The sequence below is a fragment of the Enhydra lutris genome, unplaced genomic scaffold (assembly GCF_002288905.1).
Source record: "Enhydra lutris kenyoni isolate GAN:26980312 unplaced genomic scaffold, ASM228890v2 scaffoldscaffold30, whole genome shotgun sequence".
Classification (NCBI taxonomy): domain Eukaryota; kingdom Metazoa; phylum Chordata; class Mammalia; order Carnivora; family Mustelidae; genus Enhydra; species Enhydra lutris.
The window spans coordinates 18,828,159-18,853,222 of NW_019154114.1; the positions used below are offsets into that span (position 1 = coordinate 18,828,159).

General features: G+C 54.2%; 1 protein-coding gene across 1 annotated transcript in view; it reads left to right on the forward strand.

Annotated features, from left to right (window-relative positions):
• The window catches only part of LOC111152789 (ubiquitin specific peptidase 10), a 71,224-nt gene extending 55,872 nt beyond the window's left edge, over positions 1-15,352 (forward strand). Inside the window, exons 8-14 of the mRNA XM_022511427.1 lie at positions 49-152; positions 2,469-2,568; positions 3,324-3,501; positions 6,228-6,393; positions 9,287-9,431; positions 11,189-11,254; positions 14,349-15,352. Coding sequence (XP_022367135.1) covers positions 49-152; positions 2,469-2,568; positions 3,324-3,501; positions 6,228-6,393; positions 9,287-9,431; positions 11,189-11,254; positions 14,349-14,536 — 947 coding nt within the window. The 3' untranslated portion in view covers positions 14,537-15,352. The remainder of the gene's footprint in view (positions 1-48; positions 153-2,468; positions 2,569-3,323; positions 3,502-6,227; positions 6,394-9,286; positions 9,432-11,188; positions 11,255-14,348) is intronic.
• Positions 15,353-25,064: the final 9,712 nt, after the last annotated feature.

The window sequence follows — 25,064 nt, forward strand, 5'->3', positions numbered from 1 at the left end:
GAAGACTCCATTTTCGTTATGAAAACCCATGTCCTGTTTCCATTGCAGCTCTTGGGGATAGAATCGTGAGAGATATCCGCCCGGGAGCTGCGTTTGAACCTACGTATATTTACAGACTTCTGACGGTCATCAAGTCGAGCCTGTCTGAAAAGGTTGGCACTGCTCTCTCGTAGCCAGTAGAAATTCGCCCCGCTCTCCGGTTGCGGCTGCACTGGTGCTGTTCAGCGCTCCTGGTGCATTGTCAGTGCTGGGGGTTGGGGGCTTCCGTAGATCTCAGCTTGTTAGGGAGTTGCTTGCTTGATTGAATATTAAAAATACGATCACCGTCATCAGAGCCGGCTCATGCATCGTTTACTGTGCACCAAGTACTCCTGTAAGTTCTTTCTGTACGCGAGCTTACTCAGGCCTGTGAGTGGTGCTTGTCTCCTTGTTGCATTGGAGAAAAGCGAGATCTTTGTCCAAGGTCACACAGCTCCTGCGTGCAGAGCCTGGTATCACAATCCGCTCCTTGAACGCCGCTCTGCCTCTTACACGGAGCTTGCTGGTGGGGCCTGGAATGGCGGGGGCCTTCAGCAGAGCTGAAAACATCCTCTTGTGTTTTAAGCAGTTCCTTGTCTCCTGTCGACATGTTCAGTCATGCGCTTTGCTCCTGAAGGAATGGGACCAGGGGCCGAGGAGGTCTTGAGTAGAGTTTGATGTGGGTCATTATAAGCATTTGAAGTGATGCTTAGGGAAATTATTTAGAAAGAAAAATCATCAGAACAATTCCACTAAAGCTGAGTAAAGCAATATGAAGCTCCTTGTTCTGGGGAAGGGTGACTGGCCAGGACAGAGTAGCCGGATACCACTGGGGGCACTTTACTGCTCCTCTCGTAGCCGTCGGCTCGGAATTTACACTTTCCAGGTAGAAATGTACAGAATGGTGGGAATGCAGAAACGGATTAGACTGTGCCCTCTGCCCTCAAAGAGCTCACTGTCCAGTAGGGGAATTAGATCCAAGAAAACAGGCCAGCAAGAGAAGTACTCAGATGAATGCACACGCCGGTGCTCTGGAAGCCAGAGGGCGGCCGTCCACTCGGGCGGAGGCAGAGGGGAAGCAGCGCATCTCAAGGGGCACCCTGCTCGGAAGTTCTGCTCGTGGACAGAGGTGTCTTTCAGCGTTACATGAATACTGGCTCTGTTCTGTCGGCTCCCCCACACCAGCCCCAGGTCGGTGATGGGATGGAAGCAGTCATCGGACTCAGAAGCTGTTACTCACAGGGTTTAGTCCAGTGCAGGGACACAAAGGCGACATCAGACATCCGCGGGAGACCTTGAGACTCCTCTTCCGGTGTGTCAGGAGAACGCACTTAGTTTCTCAGCATCAGCGTGTGACAGCACGTGGAAAATGTTGTCTGCTACGGAAGCGCATTGGAGACTCAGTGCCCTGGGGCTTTACCAAGGACTGGTCCGGAATTCCAGACTCGCAGAGGGGAAGCAGGTGTGCGCCCCTAAACCACACTCTGCGATTTCGGCACAGTCTCTTTTCACTTCTTGAAATGAGGGGGGGATCCCTCCCCAAATCCAGGTACCCAGGTGCCAGCCAAGGACCAACTCAGCAAGAAGGCCTCTCCACGAACAGCTGCCTCGAGCCTGCTGTGTCCGTGCTCTGCATCTCGAACGGGCCAGTGTCTGCCCTTTCCCACACGCGGAGCGCCTCCGCTCCGAAGAGCTGCTCTCGGTTGAGAGCTACAGCTCTGTGTGGAGCAGACAGATGCGCATGGAGGCGGCAGGAGGACTTTGAAAATCTTGGAACATGTGGTTATTCTCCAAAGAGTGAAATGGGAACTAATCCTGAGATTGTAAGACGAGTCCATGACTGCTGTGTGATTCATCTCTGAATGATTCTGCTGGGTGTGTGTGTGTGTGTGTGTGTGTGCGCGCGCGCGCGCGTGCAGCCGTGAGCTAAACCTTTTGTCTCAGTAGCGCTTTTCACCTATAATTTGGGTCCTTTCCCCTGTAGTTGCCCATCATCAAAAATAGAAGGAGGTTCTATTTTTGTATTCTACACAGGGCTGCTCTCCACAACCCCCGGTGTGACCGTTAGGCCCTGGGGTTGTGCCGTGAGGTGGCCCTCGACCTCTGTTCCTGGTCTTCTGTTTCATGTCAGCAAAAGAGCAACTGTTAAGTGACTGTTTTTATCATAAAGGCAGCACATATTTATTGTAGAAAATTTCAGAAATACGAAAAGATAAGTAAAAATTCCTGCTCATTCTGTACTCAGAAGGATGGACTTGGTCCCCCTCCCCTGCCCCCCCGCCGTTCGTCTCAGCCTGCCCGTTCAGTGGTCCGAAGCGGAGCTCTGCTTCACATCAGTCTTGTTGGAAATTTAAGAGGAGACCTGGTCTGACTGTGCATGTATAATGGTCCCTGCAGTCCTTGTGTGGGGACCACTTAAAATTAAATGTGCTCACATCTGGCCTTTTCAGGGTCGACAAGAAGATGCTGAGGAGTACTTAGGCTTCATTCTAAATGGACTTCATGAGGAAATGCTGAACCTCAAGAAACTCCTGTCACCAAATAACGAAAGTAGGTCGTGGTCTGTCTGCCACAAACCTGTGAGGACCTTTCCTTAAGAATTCCCTTCGAACGCTTGTCACCTGCCCAAGTGGTACTTTGTTACCCCCCAGGTCTGTGACCCTTGGCATCCCTTTCTCACTAGGGCGAGTCTGACTGTCTTTACATTGCTTATTTTATAGACCATTGAGATTGTTCTATTTGGATAAATTAAAATATATCCAGAAGCTCTGCTTTTTTCCCTTCAACTCTTACTGAGGAAAGTGATGAAACCTTCAGGAGAGCTAGGAGAATAGTTGGCAAATACTGTCGAGGCGCTGGCCCCGGCCCTGCTGACATGTTGTCACGCCTCCTTCCTGTCTGCCCCGCACACTGCGTGTGGCGCCCTGAGTGACACACATTGGGTTGCGGATACCAGAGTAGTTCGCCCCTAAATGCCAAAGCATGGTTCTTCCGGGAGGAGGGTGCTCCCCCGTGTGACCAGAGCCCCTTTCCGAGTTAGGAGGCCTGGCCGCGATGACACAGTAATGCCCACTTTCCAGTCCGCCCTTGGATTTCTCAGCTGTCGTAAGCACGCTGTCCTTGGCGGTTCATGCACGCTGGGGTCCGGTGGGCGTACACGTTGCATTTATTCTTAACGTTGGACACACCCTGATTTCACTTTTAAAGCTAACTCTGTGCGGGCAGCTTCTGTAGGACCTTTCTTTAAAAACGTTTTTGCTGTTACTATTGCCAGTGGTAGCTTAAGCAAACTGTCTCTTTTTCAGAACTCCCTATTTCCAACGGACCCAAAAGCCACTCAGTGAATGAAGACGAGCAGGAAGAGCCCGGCGAAGGGAGTGAGGACGAATGGGAGCAAGTGGGCCCCAGAAATAAGACTTCAGTCACTCGCCAGGCGGAGTTTGTTCAGACCCCAATCACTGGCATTTTTGGGGGACACATCAGGTTTATTATGCTTTTCTGGAATACTTTAGAGCTTGCCTTTTCCAGGGTTTTGCTGCGATAAGACGTGTCTGGGAAAGTCTGGACTCAATGGCTTGCCTTTACGCCCCTGTGCCCGCTCTGTTCCCGGACTTCCCTTTGCTTCCCTGCTCTCGTCCCACACGGCAGTTCGGCACAGGGCGCCGGTCCCCGGGCCCGGCGGCCGCCCTGACTCCTGCCCCCTCGCTCCCTGAGCACCGTTCGCCCTGAGCGAGCTGCACTCCACTAGGTAGGAAGAGAAGGACTTGCTAATGGAAATACATGTTTCGTTACAAGAAGACATTCTTGTGTCTGCTGGAGAGTATTAGGCGCCTGAACCAAGTGAGCTAGAAAGGTGAGGGAGACACTCCGGGCACCTGGTGCCTCCTGGAGTGCCTGGGCCCTCCCCTCCTGCCCCAGTTCCCGTCAGCCAGGCGCTCGCTGCTCTTTCATGACGTCCTTCTAGAAGGCTTTCATTTGATCGCGTTAGAGCCGTTCAGGACCACCGTGATGTGGGAGCATGGGGGCCGTCTCCAAGGAGGTTAGTCATCCAGAGTCCCAAAGGGCCTCGTCAGAGCAGGATTTCCTCTCGAAAGGCCTCATGTTATATCCCACAAGGGCGGTTTTTAAGTGAGACTTAGCCTTTGCTTATCCCAAATGCTGTGTATCCAAAAGAAGTAACGCCCTTTCCAAGGCATGGAAACTTTCAACAGGCTGGTGAAACCTCAGCATGTCCGCGAGCTTCTTCTCAAGCCAGTCAGCGCTGCAGTGTCGGACGGGATTCTGAAGCCGGGCCCCCCGAACGAGTCATTTCTGAGCGCTTCCCTGTGAGCTACAGCCTGCTGGCCCCTTTGTGTTCTGGAGTCTCCCCACATCCGCCTCTTGCGGTCAGGGGTGCTCTGGGGAAACGCCCAGCCTCCCACCGCTGCCGCTGTAACTTGTTTTCGCGGGATGTGATTCCTTGGCCTGGGCCGTTTGGGGAGGGAAGCAGGGATCCAAGTCAGGCGACAGCAGTGAGAGGAGGCCGGCTTGTGCCCGTAGCTCTCGGTTAGACCTCTCACGTTAGCATTCTTGGGCCGGTCCCTTAGGGATGGGAGAGAGGATGAAGGAACAGCCCGGTGGGTAGGACGGCAGCGCCAGATCTGCGCATAGGGAGAGTATCCAAATTCTGAGGCCACTGAGGCCAGCATTCCCAAAGAGCCCGCACTTGTTTGAGAATAACCGGTGGGAAAAACCAGAGTCCACTTTGGAGAAATTTCTAGCTTGGCCTGCATGGCTCTGCCAGGCCTCTGGCCTCGGGGTGGTCTTTTTATGCTGAAATTGATTGTTGACATTTTTGAGAAACGATGAAGATAGAGAAGTTAGGACAGTTCTTTCCTGTGTGAAGTAGTAGTTAGTCCCATGAAGTGCGCTCCTTGTTCAGACAGCTGGAAGGTGGTTTTGTTTTGTTTTTTTTTAAATTCACCGTCTTTGGGTATGTGTTCACTTCCCTCTGAAAAACCAGCTCCTTTCCTCACCTTTCCCCTCAGGCCACGTCAATAAAAGTCTAAGCCATTGGAGTGAGGAGGGCCACCTCTTGATTACTCCACCAGTTTGGTTGTTTTTTTTTTTTTTTTAAATTTTATTTATTTATTTGACAGAGACAGTGAGAGAGGGAACACAAGCAGGGGGAGTGGGAGAGGGAGAAGCAGGCCCCCCGCAGAGCAGGGAGCCCAATGCAGGGCTCGTCCCAGGACCCTGGGATCATGACCCGAGCCGAAGGCAGATGCATAATGACTAAGCCACCCAGGCGCCCTCCTCCACCAGTTTTTAACTCCTGCCGCTCTGGGAGCTGGGAAGGGGCCGTTGCTCCCCAGTGGCACCCTGGAAGGAGGGGTGGCGTCGAGGTGTGTCCCAGCCCCACTCTTCAGCAGTGTGGCGCGGGCACGGGGGCCCTTCATCCGGCTCTTCACGGAATCTGCCCCCTAAAGCCTCAGTACCCACGCACTCCCGTTTGATCCCGTCTGTAAACTAGGTCACTCAGACTGCAGAAATGGAATTCCTTGTTGAGCTCCTGGAATGTTTCCTTGCCGGGGCTGAGAGATGGGCCGAGCACACAAGTTGTACTCAGAAAAACTTAGAAAAAGAAAAATGAAAAACCAGCTAAGAAAACAAGGTTGAATTGGCTCCCTTCTTGAGGGTGGTGGGTAGCCTTGTTTCCTGGAATGTTCACTTGTTTTTCATTACACACACCCCGCTCCCCTCCTTTTGTAAGTCGTTTTTGTAGGGGGGAAGCGCCATTAAAAACATTCTGTTTACCTTGGGGCTTCCTCTGTTTTATTGGAACGGGCTATGACGTTGAGCAAACGGAGAGCGTCCGCACTCTGAGGCCCCGGCAGGAGAGGCGCACTTCCTGGCTGGTGCGTTCAGTAGAGTGTGGAGCGGAGGTGCAGGAATTCGGAAGAAGAACGTGTTTTCTTCCTCCTGCCTGCTTGTGCGGGGAGAATGGTCGCCCTGCGGGTGGTTGCTGGAAACAATCAGGAGGTGGTATTCAGCAGGATTATTTCCAAATTCAGTAAATTTTTGGCTTATCTGTTCTCTCTGGTCTTCTAGAGATGAGACTGAGCAGTCTCGTTTTCAGTTAATGTGTCTTCTCCTGCTGGCTTGCCTTAACGGAGAGTGGGATGGAGCGGTGACTCTTACAGTCTTCTGTTTCTGTCTCTGCCTCGCAGGTCTGTGGTTTACCAGCAGAGCTCAAAGGAGTCGGCCACTTTGCAGCCTTTCTTCACCCTGCAGCTGGACATCCAGTCTGACAGGATCCGGACGGTCCAGGATGCGTTGGAGAGCTTGGTGGCAAGAGAGGCTGTCCAGGGTTATACCACAAAAACCAAACAAGAGGTATACTCCTAGTTGATCTCGAACATTGTGCTGAGGCTCCCTGGTGTGGTGGAAAGACTCCAGAAGTGGGAGCGCGGAGAAGTGCCTTTGCGCTCTGCCTCTTAACCCCGGTGCTTAACTGGTTCGGATTGGAAGTTTCCACATTTTGGGAATGAATGGTTGAGGCAGATGCTCCCAGCAGCCTCCTTTACCTCTAAACCATGTATCCCAAGGTGGTGGCCGCTTGCATTGTTTGTCTTGAGCTACTTTTAGTTTTCTGATCGTCGAATTACGGTGGGGGGAAATCAGTACCACCTCTAACAGAGGCCGCACAGCTTCTTTACATCCCTGACGCCGTAGAGCAGTTCTGTGAGATTAGTTAGGGGAGAAAGGAGACTCCAAACCTATCTATTTTTCATTTGCTTGTAGGTCTTCAGGGACATCGACCAATAGAAAGTAGCTGTTTTCTTGTCTGTTAGTCTTTCATTCGATCTGAAAAGGACAGAAGCCTGAGTCCTTTAGTTTTCGGGCGTCAAGGGAAGCAGCTTCGTGGGGTGTACTTGTTGGCCAAGGCAGGAGAGGGCGAGAATATTCTGCTCTCAGAGAGCTTACTGGTTCCTGGGGTCCAAATGTACGAGCTGCCCTCTGTTTTCCACTCGGCGGTCGAGGGGGTCTTCTCCTTTGCTGAGGTGATGCCTGTGAATGCCGAAAGACATACGGGGGAGGGGACTGCAGGCTAGCTGGGGGCAGCGCTCACCTGCACCGTCCCTCGCGTCCCTGGGGAGCCTGCTGTGAGCAGACTGTGTGGCTGCCGAAGGGGCAGGAAGAGTAGATGCTGCCGGCACCTCACCGAGCTCGCTGGGCCTCCCAGGCCGGACAGCCCGCGCTGGGAGAGCCGAGCGGAGGCGGACTGGAGATCTGTGGTCATCTGGGGCCTCCTGCTCAGACTGACGAACCCATCCTCTTGGGGAATCCATACAGAGTTAGGCCTAACCCTCCACCACATTTTCTGACTTGCTTCTTCCCACGGGTGATTTTATTTAAAAAAATACAAGTGGTAGGAGCGAGAGACAGAATCTTGGCACTTGTCTTAAGCGAGTAAGCGGAGTCTGGCGGTGGAACTTAATGAGAAAGTGGGTATTTGTTTTCGGGGACATTGGTTGGTGTGGCTGAGTTGTGCGCTTGGCTCATTCTGTGGCAGCTGTGGCTGCGGAGGTGGCGTCGCTGTCCCCGTGGCTCTCTTCTCGCTGGCTATCCTCTGGCCACCCGTGGAGGTTGGTGGGCGCTCATCCCGCAGGCGGTTTCCTGCCTTTCCCTGGGCTGCCAGGAAAGCCCCCTCGCGGGTGGTTTTCCTGTCTTGCTCCTGCTCCAGTTAGCTGTGGGCTTGGGGAGGGCGCAGACGAGATAGAGGGGGGAGGGGGGGGGAACGGGGGGCTTGTTCTAGGTGGCGGGTGGAGGAAGGATGCAGGCAGAAGAGGCATTCCGGGGAGCCACGAGGAAGGAAATGGAACTGCTTACTCGCAGCTCCTTGGTGGTGCTGTGTTACCAGACCAGGAGCAAGAACACCCAGAAAAGCAAATGGTTGAAAAAGGAAGATTTCGGACAGTTCGTGTGGGGTGGGGATGTTTGGAAAGAGCAAGTATCACATTTTCTGGAATGTGATTTCTTTAAACCTTAATATTTTTATATTTTAAGGTCACAAGGTTTTTTGCTGTGGGAACACATGATGAAGGTCCATGGGAAACTATGATTACATAAACTACTTGCTGTATAGAAAAGATCTGGTTTTCTTGGGTGAAGAAAAGTTTGTCTCAGTTTGTCTGGAAACCCAAAACACAGGCAAAAATTTCAGATTAGTCACTTAATGAATTGCCTGAAAGCTTGAGGTCCAAATCCTGGGTCACCAGCACTTATAAGCATCCCGGAGACACGTTTGTCCCAACTCTTCGGTTCACAGATAAGGAAGCTGGAGTCCACTTGTCAGAACCCCAGTTTCTGACTGTCGAGCTGTAGCCACACTTGTCCATCATTCACATGTTTTGTTGGGTGTGGGGACACCAGGATGCAGACACACGTTGGGACTCTGGAGGCACGTTGGGTGGTCCCACAGCTGGGATTGGAGTCTGGGTGGGAAGCCAGGTGCCCGTCAGACACGTCCACCCGGATACGAATGTGGTCTTTTGAGCGCTTCCTTGGTTTCTCATCTATGCTGTTATCTTTTGGATCGTGACTCAAACAGATTTCTGCCAGAAGTGTTCTTCATGTAAACACAGGAAGCATCAAAGGGTTTATAGGTACAAAGAACAATAAATAAGGGGAATAAGAATGGTTCGTGAGGACACATTTTAATGAAAAAAAGCATTCGCTAGACCTGCAAAAGCATGTAAGGAGCATATAAATTGATAAAACTGGCACTTGTAAAATTAATGGTTAGAATAGATGGCTTTTGGGGTATTGGGAAACACACTGGCCTCACTTTGGTGAGTGGTGTGGGACTTGCTAGAAAGTGTGTTAGTGATACATAACGCAGAGTTCTGCTGCGACGTTCGCTTTTCAGTTTCTGCGCCCGTGCGTCGTGACCGTCACAGAGCAGGGCTTCTGAGGGGGGAGTTCACATGTGGGCTCGCGAAGCCGTGGGGTCTTCTGCGGTTGTGTTCACAGGATGGTGGCCTTTCTGTACGAGGAATGTCAGTAGCTCTCAGAAGGCCTCTTAGCAGAGTGTTAGATGTTGAGAAGCTCCCTCCACCCAGCGGCGGCTGAGCAGTGCCGTCCTGGACCCTCAGGCCACGGGCCCTCGGCGGGGGGGGGTGGGGGGGGTGGTGGGTGGGGGGGGAGGTATGGTCCTTGTGTGACGGAGGTGCGTCTGCTGCTGCGTGAAGTAAGGCGCGGGGTCCTGCTCTGCTTTGTGCCTCAGGTGGAGATAAGTCGGAGAGTGACTCTGGAGAAGCTCCCTCCTGTTCTGGTTCTGCATCTCAAGCGGTTTGTTTACGAGAAGACGGGGGGATGCCAGAAGCTCGTCAAGAACATTGACTACCCTGTGGACTTGGAGATCAGTAAAGGTAACAAACACGGAAGGCGGAAGGGTTTGTGGTGACAGCTGTCCGGGGAGTCCGTGAGCTTGACGCTTGGCGCTTCTGTCTACTTTCGAGAACAAGAAGTTCTCATGTGACTTTCTGGTTTTCAGTTTCTCGGCTTACCACAGATTTTTGTCTTAAAATCGGCACCAAAGGAGCTCTTGAAAAATAAAGGCAAAGGTGAAGAAACCGTATACTCTTACTAGATCAGAAGAATAGAGAGATTCTGTCCATCAAAATGAGCATCGTTTTTCTAGGAACGTTTTATGGGTTAGTGGTGCAAAATCGTTTTCTTTGTACTAAGTGTTAGCAACTGCGCAGCCCAGCCTGGTGAAAGGGGCTTTTTCAGTGAAGTGAGAGAGGGTTGTCCGTAGGCCCCTGGGGGTTCCTCCGACCTCTGGTTGCAGTGACGCTGGGTCAGGTTTGTGGCTTTCTGTTGGCCACGAGTCTCTGTCAGGGAACTGGGGCTCAGCAGCCTTGATGCATTTTGACCAAAGCACCAAGTTCAGGGTGTGATGGTGAAAGCGCAGCTCGAAGGGGACTGTCCTGGAGCTTCGGGGTTCGTGAAGAAGGTGCTGTGCCGTCCAGCCTTGACTGAGAACAAGCTGGAGGCCGTTCGAAGATCATCAGGGAGTGTGCAGAACAGAAAAGTGGTCGTGGGATGTCATCGCTGGGTTCTGCAGAGGAATGCAGCTGTCGCCTTGCCCCCCCCCTCAGTCCCCACCACGTAGCATGGCCACACTCCACTCCTTCCTGGGCCTGGGGACTCCCAAACTGGGGGTAGCTGGCCTAGCCTGGAGCCCCAGGCAGGGACGCTGCGTTTCTGCAGCCGGTCTCCCGCTGACGGGCTGACTCCTGTGGCCGCTCCCTCCCTCCTTCACCTCGGAGCTGCAGGTTTTCCTGATCCCGTTTGAGAACCAGAAAGGGGAAGAAATACCAGCCGAGCATCACATCCCGGGTCACATACCAGGTCGCCCGGGCTGTTGTGCCTGGGCTGTCGGGTGAGGTGCACACACCGAGCCCCATGGGGCATCCTGTGCCCCATACTCTTGCCTCTTCCCTCCTGCCCAGATAAACCGCCTGCACTGACGCAACGGGCTTTGTTTACAGACCTTTGCTGGCTGCCTGTGCTCTTACAGCAGCTGCCCCCTTAAATGCTTTCCAGAAAGGAGTCAGCTAAGGCTGGACCAGAGGCCCTGGTGTGGGTCGTGGGCGGGGGATGGGAGGGGCCGGCTGGTAAGGGCAGTGCGGGGCCCATCTGCAGGTGTGCTGCCCCTGTAGGGGCCCCGGGGCCCGGAGGACAGGGCTGTCCGCCTGCCCAGCTGGGGGACCGGTGCCTCTTTGGAGAGACCGTCTGACTCACACAGTGGAAGTTTTGTGGTCTCACGTGTGAGACATCCCAGTTCTTAGGTTTCCTGGAGCTTTGTTTTGCTTCTGAGTGGTGGCTGGCTTCTTTTCCAGTGCTCGGGTATCTGCTTGGGAGGGGCTTCTGGCACGAGCTCGGTGGACTCAGGATATTCTCCTGCTGCACGGCTGCTTGCTGGCGGGGGCCGTTGCCGCGCCGCCTGGCTGGCCCCCCACGGGCAGGGCCTGCGCGCCAGGGGAGGCTGTGGGTTTTGTTTCCCTGCTGTGTGGGGTGGGTGCATGTGAGTGGGGACCGTTGTCACCTCTTTGCTTCCATTACTCTGAGCCTTTCTTGAAGTGCTTTTATAGACTGGAGCTGTTGGTATTTTGTTTTTCAGAACTGCTTTCTCCAGGAGTTAAAAATAAGAATTTTAAATGCCACAGAACCTATAGGCTATTTGCAGGTAAGTAAATTTGTCTGTTATTTCCTTACTGAAGCAGGGATAGAAGGGTCTGTGCCCAGGCACGGTTTGCTCCAAGACAGCCTCACGCAGACACTAGACTCCAACGCTGGTTTCCCCGTGGACTTGCTAAGTCAGGACGTCTTTTGATGAAAACGTGGTTTGTCCTGACATCCGGTGCTTGAAATTTGACCGAATATCCTTTTGGCTCTAAGCTGAATCCGGTCCTTGTTTAGCATCTTTTCTGTCTTTGAGTCGGAGGGGCAGGCGTGAGGCCGCTGGCCTGGCAGTTTAAGGCTGTGACCTTGGCTGCGGTGGTCGCGGTACCTGTGTGGTGGGGTGCTGCCTGTGGGGGCGCTACCTCTGGGTGGGGCAGCACTGATCAGGTTAGGAGAGAGGGGCCCACACGGACGATCTGCTGCATGGTCTTCACTGCACTGGCTCACCGGGCTCCTGGGCTGCCACACTCCGGCTCGGAGCCCTCCTGGGGGGCGATGGCATCCTCAACCCCAGAACTGGGGGCCCTGACCCCTCTTATCTCCTGGCCCTCCACTTCCTGAGGCACCTGGCGTCCTTCGTCTGCCTTCCTTCCTCTTTTGTAGCCTGAGTCTCCTGGGCCTTTGAGGCTTTATGTCTCTCTTGGTAGTCACCGTTTGCAACAACCGCGCGTGCTTTCTGGCCTTTTTTATTGGGATTTTCTAGCTGCTTTGTTCCGTACACTTCCTTTTGTGTTGGCTTTGGTGAGCATGTTTGTAATTTAAAATGACAGGAGCGTTTGTTGACCATCACACGTTCATTGGACCTTTCTCCTAGGGACCTTTCGTAGTATTCATTTGTTCTCACAGCTGTCCTGAGGTACAGGTGGTGGGGCCCCCCGTTTTATAAAACAAGAAACCCGAGTTCTGAGAGAGATACTCTCCACTCTGAGCGGCGGTGGCTGGGCTGGGCTTCACACCGTCACTGCCAGTCCCTTGTGTGCATTTAGGAGGTTGGGTTGGGCCCTGATCAGTGGGTCAGGTCCCTGTTGCACACTGGTGGGGTTTGGCCCAGTCCGGTCTTCCTGCCTGTGGCCCTGCCCTTTGTCTTCTCTCCCAAAGCCGTGATGATGGCTTCTCCCCGGACAGGGTGGCCACGCGCTCCTGTGGTGTCCCCAGCCCTTTCCTTGCCCTGCCTTGTCTTGGAGGCCCTGCCGCCTTGGCTCAGGCCCTGCAGCTGCCTCGGAGACTGGAGCAGCCCTGGGGTCCGGCCTGCTCAGGGAGCTTGGCCCCAAGTCCCAGCAGGAGCTGAACTGCTGCTTTGCTGCCTCCTTGCTGCTCCTCCCCTCATTGCCGGGCCAGGCTGGAGATCAAGCTCAAGGGGCCCTGGGTCCTACTCTGCCTGCCGGCCGTGGTCCAGCATCTGAACTGGGGCTGTCACTTGTGTTGCTGATTCCTCCTCTCACGGCTTCTCATCTCCGATAAGGGCCCTGGATTCGATGGGCTGGCATTTTCTGTAAAATGTGAGGAAGGAAGCACGTGGTGAGAATGGTTTTGACTGTGGGACTGGGAGAGCATGTGAGTGCAGCACTGCCCAGCCCCGTCCCGCTGGGCTTACCTGCACCCCTGACATGCCCCGCCGGTCCCCAGGCCGCCGCTGCGGAGACCCCGGCCGCATGCAGTGCCTGCTCTGGAGGATCGAGGCTGCAGGTGTTGAGAAGGAAATACGGATCTGCTGAACCACAGGCCCTTTACATCCCACTGAAGGGTCACTTTCTATAAAGTCTTGTCCAGGTCGTAGGTCTTGGAGGTGAAAATCCAGGGCAAAAGCCCGAAAGCAGATTTGGGGTCCAAGGGACCGGCTGTGTTGAACCTGTTCCACGCCCTTGATGCCCGTGTGATCACGGTGACCCACAGTGCCCGTGCTGGTCCCACCGCCAGCTCCCTGCCTGGTCGCCCTGCAGTCTTCCGCCCTTGGGTGTCCAGTTGTGTTTGTCACAGGGATGGCTGGGGCCGGAGCTGGAGAGTCCTCTGAGCCCCAGAGAATGCTTTGCCAGAGGGACTGTCCTCCCACCAGCAGTGGCCACGGGCCCGGAGCGGGCTGGGTCCTCCCAAGGTGTGGCCGCTGCCGCCAGAGCCCAGTGACACGCCCACCAGCTAAGTAGGGTGCCTCTCCAAGTGACTGTCCCTTTTGCCCCGGTGGTGGCACACAGCCTGCCTGGCCACGTTGCAGGCCACACTGGGTGTTTCCTTCCCCCAGCCTCCTGTCAGCTGCCTGGACCCCTCCGCCCTCCTCCTCACAGAGGGAAGATGCAGCCTTTGGTGTCTTTAGATAACAGAATTTTTTTTTTTTTTAAGTAAATAACAAGTGGTATTTATTATAGTTATTTTGGCATTATTTGTTAAAAAAAATTAAAACATTTTTTAAAGGGGAAAAGGGTGCTGGACTACTGCCGTGTTGGTGGGGCTGCTGCACTCGGCCTGTGTCACAGCCCTGCTGTCCCTCCTGAGACGTGCGGTCGCTCTCTGTGATGACAGCCCCAGAAAACCCGGGTTCTCAGCTTTTCATGTCTTTTCACAAGCATGTCAGTGCCCCTGTGTGTCCATCTGCCGTGACGCCTCCGCTAACCATTCCTTCTAGCGCGGGTGCTGCCGTGGGCCCGAGGTTCGGACGCTCTCCGTAGAGCAGCCGGAAGTGGGGTTGGCTGGATGAAGGGCGTGAGCGTTTTGGGTCTCTGGGTGGCGTTTCTGGAGGTGGGTGGGTGGTGGGGCCGGGGGGTCTTTGGCGCTCTGTCCCCGTGTGCTCTCCTCGGCGATGGACATGGAGTGGTGGGCCGTCCTCACCCGAGGAGCTGGCGTGTGGGACAGCCCCACGGAGCTGGCGCCTCGTGTTTGTGAGGCGTTAAACATCCTTACAATGTCATTAAGATACACACGTGTGACTTTGTCTTGGAAATTGTGCAGCGTTTTGATGATGTGACCGAGCTTTGTGTAGTGACATCTCTGTGTCCCGCCTGCCTCAGGGAGGGGCGTCCCATGCAGTGGCTCTGTGGGGGCTGGTGGGCGCCCTCGGCCGCAGGGGTGCGGCTGTCTCACCGGGTCGCCCGCGGCCTCTCTTGCAGTGGTGTACCACCACGGCAGCAGCGCGACGGGCGGCCACTACACCACGGACGTCTTCCAGATCGGCCTCAACGGCTGGTTGCGCATCGACGACCAGGCGGTCAAGGTGGTCAGCCAGTACCAGGTGGTGAAGCCCACTGCGGAGCGCACAGCCTACCTCCTGTATTACCGCCGCGTGGACCTGCTGTAGCCGCCGTGCCGCGTGCCCGCCGCCCGCTTGCAGACGCGACTCCCTCTGACGTGCTCCCTCTCCTCCGCGGCTCTCTAGAGAGACTCGTCTCCTTCGCAGAAATGGGCTAGAATGGAAAGCAGACGCCGTGGGGCGTGTGCACAACAGTTCACGTTGACGTCTACCTTCCAGATCCAGATCATTTGGTTCAGACTGTCGCTTGATTAAAGAAAATACACACAACCCATGTTTCTGAAATAATGCCGATTCCTGGGTCAGAAGGGGGACTTGCATTGATTCCCAGTCTAATTGCTTAGTAGAATAAATCCTGCACCAGCAACACTTGTAAATTTGTGAAAATGAATTTTATCTTTCCTTAAAAAAATAAATTTTTTAATCCATCACACTTTCCTTCCCACCCTTTAGTTTTTGATAAACGATAAAAATGAGCCAGTTATCAGAGAAGAAATAGTTCTTCAAAAGAAACGTAAATACAAAAAATAAGTTGCTGGTTCCTAACAGGACAAACACACTGTAATAATTGTGCGGTGAGAGGCTGCTTCCGAGCATGCCGCAGAGCAGACGTTTGGAGTTCAGATGCTAGTCCACGCAGATGGGTGATTGTAACTTTATTGCCATTAAAAGATTTCAAATCGCATTCATGCTTCTGTGTACACGTAATGAACAATGGGCAAAATAATGAAGATTGATATTTCCCTAAGTCGCTGTTTAATTCTGCTGTCTGCTCCTCTTAATGCCGCGTCTCTAATTGTACACAGTTTAGTGATCTCCAGGAGTACAGAAGTTGTCGCCCATCAATAAAGATCACCAAGTTGGTTTAAAGCTGTGCGTGGTGTTTCTTTGACTGCAGTTGCCTCTTTGTTTCTGGAGTTCGGGGGAGGGGGTGCGAGGACACCCCCAGAATTACAGTGGGCTCTATGACCAGGTGAACCAAGACTCGGGTTGTGCTCGTTGAATATCTCCAATGTTAGTGACTAGTGATCTGGGGAAATGGGAGTTTTTGGATCTTCCGATAGCAGAAGAGGGGAGGGGGAGGGAAAGTGGCCCTGTGCTGTTCCTGGCCCCGGCGTGGTCAGCATCACAAGAGTGGCGGCCTCGGATTATGGCCGGACATCATGCTGCTGGGGCGTCTTAGCAGCAGCTCAGGAGCCCCTCTTGGTTGTGGAAAGGAGGCCTTCCCAGGCAGAAGAGATGGGGAGGCGAGAGGCCGCGTGTGGTCAGGCCACCCCTGGTGGCTCTCGTGCCTGTGGTGCCCCCACTTCCAGGCCAGGCACACAGTTCATGGTAATGGCCTGGGGTCCCCAAGAAGCAAGTTTACGTGGTTGGAGCCTTTTCCCCAGGCTCCTCCTTCAGCAGCTGGTGTTCTTAATCCTAGACTTGTGCCACCCGCGTTCAGAGCTTCCTCCTCAAATCACAGTCCTAGCGCTGTCCACTTAGCGTGCTTAGCTGTTGTCACTCCAATCTGATTTGCTTGGCTGACTTACAAGTTATAGTTAGGTTCTCATTAAAGTTACGTACAGCTCTTAGGAACACATGGTGTGTGGAGTCCAAATTCACTTTGGGGGCAGCAGCCCCCCACCAGCAAGAGCCCAGCCAAAGACGGAATAAGGCTCTATCATGCAATACTTCGTTGAGCTCTGGGTTGTGATACTGTGACCCAGGTCAAGGACGACCTGTCCGGTAGACCCCTGGCCTCTGTAACTCGTGCTGGTCCTTCATCCTGGCGGGGTCAGCGGCTCTGTAAGTCAGACTGAGTGAGCGCCCTCTCAAGAATAAGGCTGATCTGAGAATGCCTCTTCCCAGGAATCCGGAACAGAACAGCAGGCAGAAGAGCGTCCTTGTTGGTGCCCGCTTCCACGTCCCTGAACACAGCCTGTGTGTTCAGATGGGAAAATACTCCCTCAGGTATCATGGACGGGTTTCTCCGGAATCCCGAGGTTGCTGTTGGAAATGAGTATTGGAAATAGTCTCGGAGGCCAAAATCTATGGGAAATGACTGACGTATTGAGAAACTTGGAAAGATCCCAAGTGTCTCTCAAGAGTGGTAAGAGAAGCGTTCGTCCAGTGGGGCCCTGGGCATCTCGGTCCGTGTCCGGTGTCCAGCAGCACTGCCTTCGCTCAGGGTTGCTGCCCTGGGTGGGAATCCGGACTCCTCGGCTCAGCCGTCTGGTAGTCAGCAAAGGGCTCCTCTGTCACCCTCCGTGTGCGCTTGTCATTTGTTTGGAAGATAAGCTCTGGCTGGCTTTGGAAGAGGTGGTGAGTGTAACCCCATTCCACCTGCCTTCTGCGATCCGATGTGTATGAGACCGAGTGGTGCTTCCCTGTTCTCTTCCCTCGGATTGGCACACCGAGCTGCCGACAGAACAGGGAGCTCCCACAGGGGCAGAATATGTCACGAGGGGACGTCAGCCTGGAGTCGAGTTCTCATTTTGTCCCTGGAGTGAGTAATTGGCCCCTGGGTAGAGAACAAGATCGTTCTAGCAAATGTGACATTTTCTAGGGTCCCGAGTGAATTGCTACCCACGTGTTAACCTGCTCTTGAGGTTTTGAACTTGGGGTTCAGCATTTTATGCTGTCATGTTTACCGTTCTTGCGAGTTTCATACTCTGTCCCTGGTGTTAGGTCATTTACACTTAGAACTGGGACCCTTAACCTTAGTGTTGGGGTTACAGGTTTAGGGATTTTCCTTCATTAGCATAGGATTTGTCTTCATCGGCATCTCAAACCGGTGTGAATGCCAGGGGACTGCTGGGAGTGTGTTGTGGGGAGGCTTTTCTCTGATGTGTGAACGATTACTAACAGGACTTGGACGTTGTCTCACAGAGAGGAACGTGACAAAATTTATCTGGCTGGTATGTTTGCCCAGTAGCCGAGACAGTACCCACAGTCCCGTGGGCCTCATTCAGAATGAAGAACGGCGGTCATCTCGTTGCCCCGTTGGTAACAGTGCACTTGGCCGAGTGGCTCATGGAAGCGCTCTGCTTTCATTTCTCTAGTCCCATCCTCGTGGGCTGATTCGTGGGCGCCGTGAGCCGGAATCCATGATCAGCTTCTGTCTTTCACCATCTTCTGTCTTTGCCTTGGTGGAGATTTCTGTTTATTGCTCCCAGAGACGGCTTGCCCTTGACCAGGCCAACTGGTTAGGAAGCTAAGCTTGCAGTCAGAGTGGGGTGCTTTGGAGTCAGCAGATAACCCCGTGGCTTTAGTAAGCACCGCGAACAAATGTGCATTGTCGGACGCATCGATCTTACGGTGTATTTAGTCCCTCAGGACGGACGGGAGGGCCCAGGCTTTCCTGTTACCCCTCTGGCTCGTTGACTGTCCCCAGTGAAGACCGCGCCCATTTCACCAGTTCCCTGAGGGTCATTTAACGATGTGGCTTTTAAAAGTAGCTAGTGACCGGCAAGACCACCTGTTCACAGACACTCGGCACCGGACGTCGTGTTTTCCATTTAAAACCAGTCGAGTACATTGCTGGGCAGGCATGGCTTTCCTTCAGCAAGCCTTTTCTCTCGCTTCCTAGCATATTTTGTTTTTTAAGTGTTGGTATTCATCTTCTGGACGAACCTGTCCCATCTTTAAATATCTTTTGGAGAAAAATTTATTTGCTTGAAAAATGAAACTGACCACAGAGCCTGGCTTCACTCTGTGGGCACGTCTGTTCTGAATTTTGAGGGATAAACAATGAACCAGCACACAAGGGCTCCGTACCCTGGTGCAGTCCTTCACCCCCTTGTTTGCGCCGTGCCTCCACGGGAGGGGCACCCCCCGGGGTCACTGATGAGCCGGGGCTTGGGGGGGGGACCTTCCTCCAGAGGATTTGTTCCACACAGTTCTCCCTGAGTTGCACACGCATTCTGTTTCTCACACTTGGTTGTGTCTCTTGCCATTCGCTGATCATGATTGAGGTCATTTGCTAAGCCCCGATTTGCTGCACACAAGAGCATTTTGTCAAGTGATCTTTCCTTGGAAATAAATGGCAAGCACTATTTAAAGCCCCTGTGTGTGCATTAAAGGAAGTGTGCTCTATCCTGCTGGCTATTTGTGCAGTGCTCTCTTCGGTCTCCAGGACTACTGCCGAGGGATAGTGCTGAAGATGTTCTCCTTTGTTTATAAAACTACTTTCTCTGAGATTCCTGTGTAAGGGCTTGCCCGTTGTCTAGTTTATCACTTGCTGGAAAGGTTTCCTGTTTGTTTTCTAACAAGTAAAATATTAGGGTAGCTTTGTTTCTTCTGTATGAAACCAACTAAATGAAAGTGTGCGTTTGAAGAGTTCCCGGACGGGCTTAGGAACGCCCCATGTTGCTCCCCGCACATTTGGGAACCAGAGAAACCTCAACACTGTGGTGTTTTAGTCTTGGCCCCCCCCCCTTTTTTTTTTTTAAATACAAGGGTTTTTTTTTGTTTTTTGTTTTTAGGGTTTTAATGCATCCCGAAGGTGTCCCGCTGTCCTGCCATCTGCATGGTTTTTCCAGTGTGGGGGATCACCCAGGGGTTCTGGATTGGGTCTCATGGACTGACCTTGGGTTTCTGCCTGTCCTTCAAAGAAAGCAAAGCTCTTCACATATTTTCTGAGAATTTGGGGACCTTATGTGGTTTAAGAAGAAACTATTCCTCTGCTTAAAACAAAAAACGATTGAAAGCCTCTCGTGCGAGATGTGGGTTCACTTACTCTGTCCCACTCAGTCGCTGGGCCTCCGCAGCGTTGATCTGCGCGTCTGTCTGCGCAGGGAGCCCTCTGTTGACGGCTGTCTAGGTAGCCCTGACCCTGCCCGGCTGGACGGGCTTCCTTCCAGCAGCACCTCCCCATCCCGTGCACCCCAGAGATAAGCGGGTTCCTCCGCTTCCCAGCAGATCCCACCCTCACACCTGAGGCCCGCATGTGAGGCCTCGGAGCAGGTGATGCGGTGACAGAAAATGTGTTCCACTTTCGGGACGGTGTGTTATGTTGTCACTTGGCAGTGGGTGACACGTGCTTTCTAGGACGCTGTCCCCTTCCCGGTGGCTTCAGATGCACCTGTCAACCAGGTCACCCCTCCCAGTACGAGAGGTACAGGCTCAGATGGAACCGCGACCTGGGCTGTGGACGGGGACCCCTGGGTGCCTGGACTAGGGGTCGCCCGTGGGTGCTCCTGCTGGCCGCCCCCTCAGCACCTCTCTCCGGCTTCCCCGCCTGCCCTCCCATCTCAGCCGCACGCTTAGGGCTTGGATTCGCTGTTTTTAAGATGTGGCAGCTCAGGCTTGCTGGGGACCAGGCCTGCTCCTGAGCGCTTCGGCGGCGTTTGGCCCTCTGGCGCCCCCTTGAGGCCGTGTGTATCTCCTCCTGCCCCTGGGGAGTTGGCCCCGGCAGGGCTGGCTTGGGTCCTTGCCCCGGCCCTGCTCCCGGGGGCGTCCCTGCGGCCGGCCCTGCTTTCCTGAGCTCAGCCCTCCGGAGCGGACTGCAGCAGCGGAGGCCCATGGATGTGGCCGCAGAATGGAAGGGAACACGTGCATGAGCTCCCCATGCTTGTGGCATTAAAACAAAAGCTGCAGAGTAACAATGATAGAGACGGGCGCTGAGGCCGCACAGCCTGCTTTCCGCTCTCCCCCTTCGCACTAACCCGTTGTGTGACTTTGGGGAGCTGGCCCAGGATCTGGTCCGAAACGGCCACGGGTAGCACTGTTGCATCAGGTTAATGACGTGCTCTCCCAGCGAGGCCCCGGGGCTCCACGAGCCACAGACACTGGCCGCCCTCCTGCTGTCACCGCAGGGCTTGCGGCTGGGGCCTCGTTGCTCACAGCTCACGTTTGAACCTGCGTCCGCCTTTGACTCTGCTTCCTCGGTCCCCCATTTGAATTCTGCCATCTCGTCCGTTCTGGGTGCTTCTGTTCAACCTGGACAGCTGGGCGGTGTCTCCTGCCCGGTTACGGCCCACCAGGGTGGAGAGATGTTTGCTGCTGGCCAGATTTCCAGTAGAAGAACGCCAGTGTGAGTGGTGGTGGGCTCTCCCCAGCACGGACTGCCTCGGGGAGGTCACCCTCAGCGGCTCTGCAAGAAGGGTGCCGTTCCCACCGCCTGTCTTCGGGTCAGAGTCAGAGTCAAGGGCTGGCTGTACACATGCCTTGTGTTTGTATTTGTGTGTGTGTGTATTTTCTTTAAATGCCTACTCTTCTTTATAGCTTTAATGGGACTTCAAGAGGCAACAACTCAAAGTCACTAGAGCACAGGAAAAATAAACCAAAGACTAGTCCAACCGAAGACTTAGAGCGACTGAAGATTTGTTTTCAAATAAATAAAGATCTTCAACTTGGGCTTACAACAAGAAGAAAGCACGCATTTCTTTCTATAAACACAGCACTTTACAACGTGCTTTATTTCTGTTTTGGGACCAATTAAGGGCACAGAAGGGGTGGTCAGGCTGTGGGAAGGGAGAGGGGATGCAGGGGAGGAGGGAGGACAATCAAGGAGGCTGGCAGGGGCACGGGCCCGGGGGCGCCTTGGGGAGGCCTGGCCCTCCGAGGGACGGCGTGGACCACGGCTGCAGGTCGCAGTGGCGGGCTGTGGTGCTCACCGTCAGCTGCTCCAGCCGGCTTCCTTAACCCCAACCCCAATCTCTGCAGGGACGAGCCTCACTGTGGTTTCTCCTGGAAACAGACCTCACTCGAATTCTCAAAGTCTCAGTGTCTGAAGAACGGTTTGCGTTTTAGAAGTTGATTTTAAAAATTTGGAGGTGTCCTTCTTGGCCCGCAGGCATGCTCCTTGTTCACAAGCAAGTGGTTGCCTGATTTCTCTTGGAGCGGGGGTTCGTCTCTGTCCCCAGTGCCCGAAAGAACCACGTTTCCTCTGACTCCTGAGTGTTCTCCACCCACAACGAAACCTTTCTCAGTGTGTTGGTGTCCGTCTTCACGGTGACTGTATATAACAGGAATCAAAGGGAAAATAAAATTCACTGAAAAAAAAAATTAGATCCATGGGGTGGACGGTGCCTCCAGTCAGAGCCTCCGTGCTCTCTCCCGGGAGCGGTGGCCGAGGCAGGACCTGCCTGTGGGGTCTGGAGGCCTGTCACCGCCCACTCTTGCCCGGACCGGATGGGATTAAGTCATGGCTGGGAGCCGGAGCTGCAGGCTGGCTCTCTCTGAGGTGACCTCCTGGCCCACGGAGCAGATGACCCACACTGGGTCTCTCAACACCCCCCTGCCCAGTGCGGACACCCCCGAGCAGGTTTGTAGCTGGTGGAGCAGGAATTGGGGGGGGCCAGGCCCCCCTTTCACGGAAATGATGAGCTCTTCTAAGCGATGGTGCCAGAGAGCAATAAAATCGTGGGGTGGGGGGGAGCGTCAACCCCAGACGCCTCTGTGCTTTGTTGCGACGGCGGTTTGGAAAATACTGAGAAGCAGAACCAAGCGTCTGCCGTGAGTCTGCGTGTCCATATGGTTCGTGTTTGCCTTGGAACACCCGAAAACCAGCCCTTCAATTTCACTCGAGTCAAAGTGATACATTGACTGAAACGTCCTGTCCTACTTAAGTGGGGGCGACTGCCAGGCTGTGCTGGGGGTGGGGGGGCTCCCATGCAGCAGAACGCTCCGCCTGCGGACGTGCGACTCCGTGGGCCTCTTGCCTGTTCGCACGCCCATGGGAGCCTGTCGGGCTGCTCCCGCCCCCGGGGCCCTGGGTCTCTCACGATCGGCACTATGGGCCCGTGGGCCGCTCCTTCTCTGGGGCCCGGCCGTCCTGTGCATCGTAGGGGCTAGGCGGCATCTGGCCTCCACCCCCTCCCTCTGTGACACCCCCACACGTCTCCCTACACGGCCCCAGTGACCCCCCCGGTCGAGGACGGCTGCTGGGGACAGTTTTGACCGTTTGGGACTTCCTGTGAATGCCGTCCCAGAGAGCGCACTCTTCCCGCCGCCTCTCACCTGATGTGACTTCTCTGAAATGAGCCCCTGCCCAAGACTCTGCGGAGGCTGCTCCTTGTCTTTGGCACGCGTGTGTGCTTGTGTCTCCGGGGTGCACACCCGGGAGGGGGAGTGCGGGCCCCTGCGGTAGGCCCAGGTTGAGCCCTCGTGCACACCGCCACGCGGGTTTCCGAAATGGTTGCACCGATTTCCGCTCCTCCCGGCCGTGGGAGAGGATGCCAGTCTCGGGGCTCTGGTCACGATTGTAAATGCACCACGGGGTCAACGCCACCCTTTGGATGGGCTCAAGAAAAAGACACCATGTGTTGAAATTCACAGTAGGAGGATTGACGCTCCCCGAAATGTATCCGGAGTGAGCCAGTTTAGTAACGCCGTATCCACTCCTGAGTTATTCTCGAAGGGGTCAAGTCTCAGAGTTCAGAGCAGCAGAAACCCCTTTTCTTCCCGCTGACCGTTAATCGAAGGCGCGGAAGGCGCGCTGAGTAGTCAGGTGCCAGGTAACCGGGGGACACTGAGTCTTCATACACATCTTCCTGATCCTCAGGAGGCCGGGGCCAGGGCTCATCCCGTTGGAAAACAGGGAAAACGGAGCTTAGCTGGCGGTACCCCGCGGGGCCCCCCATTAGGTCCCTCGTGGTGTAGCTTGTCTCTCCTCGGCTTTGCTCCCGCCCCGATGTCCCAGCCTCTGTGGGGTGGGCTGAGAGTGGGGTCCGCTTACTGTGCGTGAAGCTTGCATGAGCGATGAGGCCGGCCGCCTCACCGTCCCGCTGCCCACCGGGGGAGCAGCCCCCCCCGTCTGCGTGCCTGCAGCTTTCCCGGAGGGCCCACCCCGATGCTCAGCTGCACCCCGCCTTTCCGAGACGCGCTCGCACCCTTAGGGCCAGTCCCCAGAGCCAGGGCTAAACCCTGAAAGTGGATCCCCTCACCTGAAAGGATCGCCAGCGGTGGTCCTTGTAGGTTGCTTTAAAAAATCTACCTGTGTATCCCCAGTTTTCTGCAATGGATGTTTTTTACTTTCTAAGTTTATTTATTTATTTTTTAATATTTTATTTATTTATTTGAGAGAGAGAGCACACACATGAGCAGGGGAAGGTAGAGGGAGAGGAAGAAGCTGGCTTCTGGCTGAGCAAGGAGCCTGACGTGGGACTCGATCCCAGGACCCTGGGATCATGACCTGAGCCGAAGGCAGATGCTTCACTGACTGAGCCACCCAGGTGCTCCTTCTTTCTAAGTTTTTTTTTTCTTTTTTTTTTTTTTTAAGATGTTGTTTATTTATTTAACAGAGAGATCACAAGTAGGTAGAGAGACAGGCAGAGAGAGAGGGGGAATCAGACTCCCTGCTGAGCAGAGAGCCCGATGCACGGCTTGATCCCAGGACCCTGAGATCATGACCTGAGCTGAGGGCAGAGGCTTAACCCACTGAGCCACCCAGGCGCCCCTTCTTTCTAAGTTTACAATACTTGGTCCTTCTGTGCCTCTGAGCTCGAGTTTCCAGCCCAGGATGGCTGGAGCCGCTCCTGTCCTCCTCTGCCTGAAGACCAAGGGTCCTGGTTCCCCAAGACCTACAATTTGGTTTCGTTGCAACCCAAGCTGCTTATTTTGATTCCAGTAATTGGGGAGCACATCTGCCAAGTGTCCACCCTCTTGGAATTCAAGCCCTGGTTTGAGAAGGACCATGGGATTCACTGTGTGTGTCCGAATTGCAAGTGTCTAATTGCACGTTCCGAACACGGGTGGTGTGAGCCTCCCGGGCATGCTGTGCCATTCCGTGGGGACGAGCTCAGCACAGACAAAGGCCAAATCTTAGGATTAAATCCTCCTTCAAATCCTTACCCGTTTCTAGCCTCTGGGGGGAGTATGCCTGGGAAACGTATCTTTGGGGTTTCATCAAACACTTGGAAGATAATCTGAAAAATTTTCTAAACCCTGGATGGTACTAGCCTGAATCCTAATTGATACCTAGTAACTATGTCTGTGGGGGCTTTGCCAGTCTGTTCTTAGTACCGTAAATGGCTGAGGAGACATCTGTGCCATGGATTTGCTCTGGGGCGGGTGAGGTCTGGGGGTCGTGCTGCCCTGGCCAGTCTCTCTACCTTCACAAACCCGCATTTATCCCTGCCAGATGCTTGCCCCAAGTCCACTATTAACCAGAATCAAATTTTGAGTCCGTTTCACGTGTATTTATTCATTCTTCAAACCACTATTGAGCACTAACTCTGCACCAGGTTTGGTCTGTAGTTGCGGGGAGGTCAGAGGTGAAAGGAGGAGAGAACTGGGGGCAACTTGGAGTTTTGACCATTTTGATGAGTTCACAGTAGGCGGCAGGACGCTGGGCCCGGGGAGTGGGAGGGGCGCGGTGTGAGTGCTCAGGTCACAGGACAAGAGCTGGGGGTGGGAGAACCCAGGGGAAGGCCAACTGGGCAGGGTGAGCTCAGTCTTACTCTTTCTCCAAATTATTTTCTGTCTTCCGGGTCCTCTGCTTTCCACCTGTTTGAGCTTGCCTCTGTCTGGAAAAGGTGTGCTGGAATTCTGCTGGGAAATGTGTCAAGACCTGGAGATCAATTTGGGGAGAATTTGCAACTTAATTACATTGAGTCTTCCTGCCGTAGTCTGTACACACAGTATGTCTCAC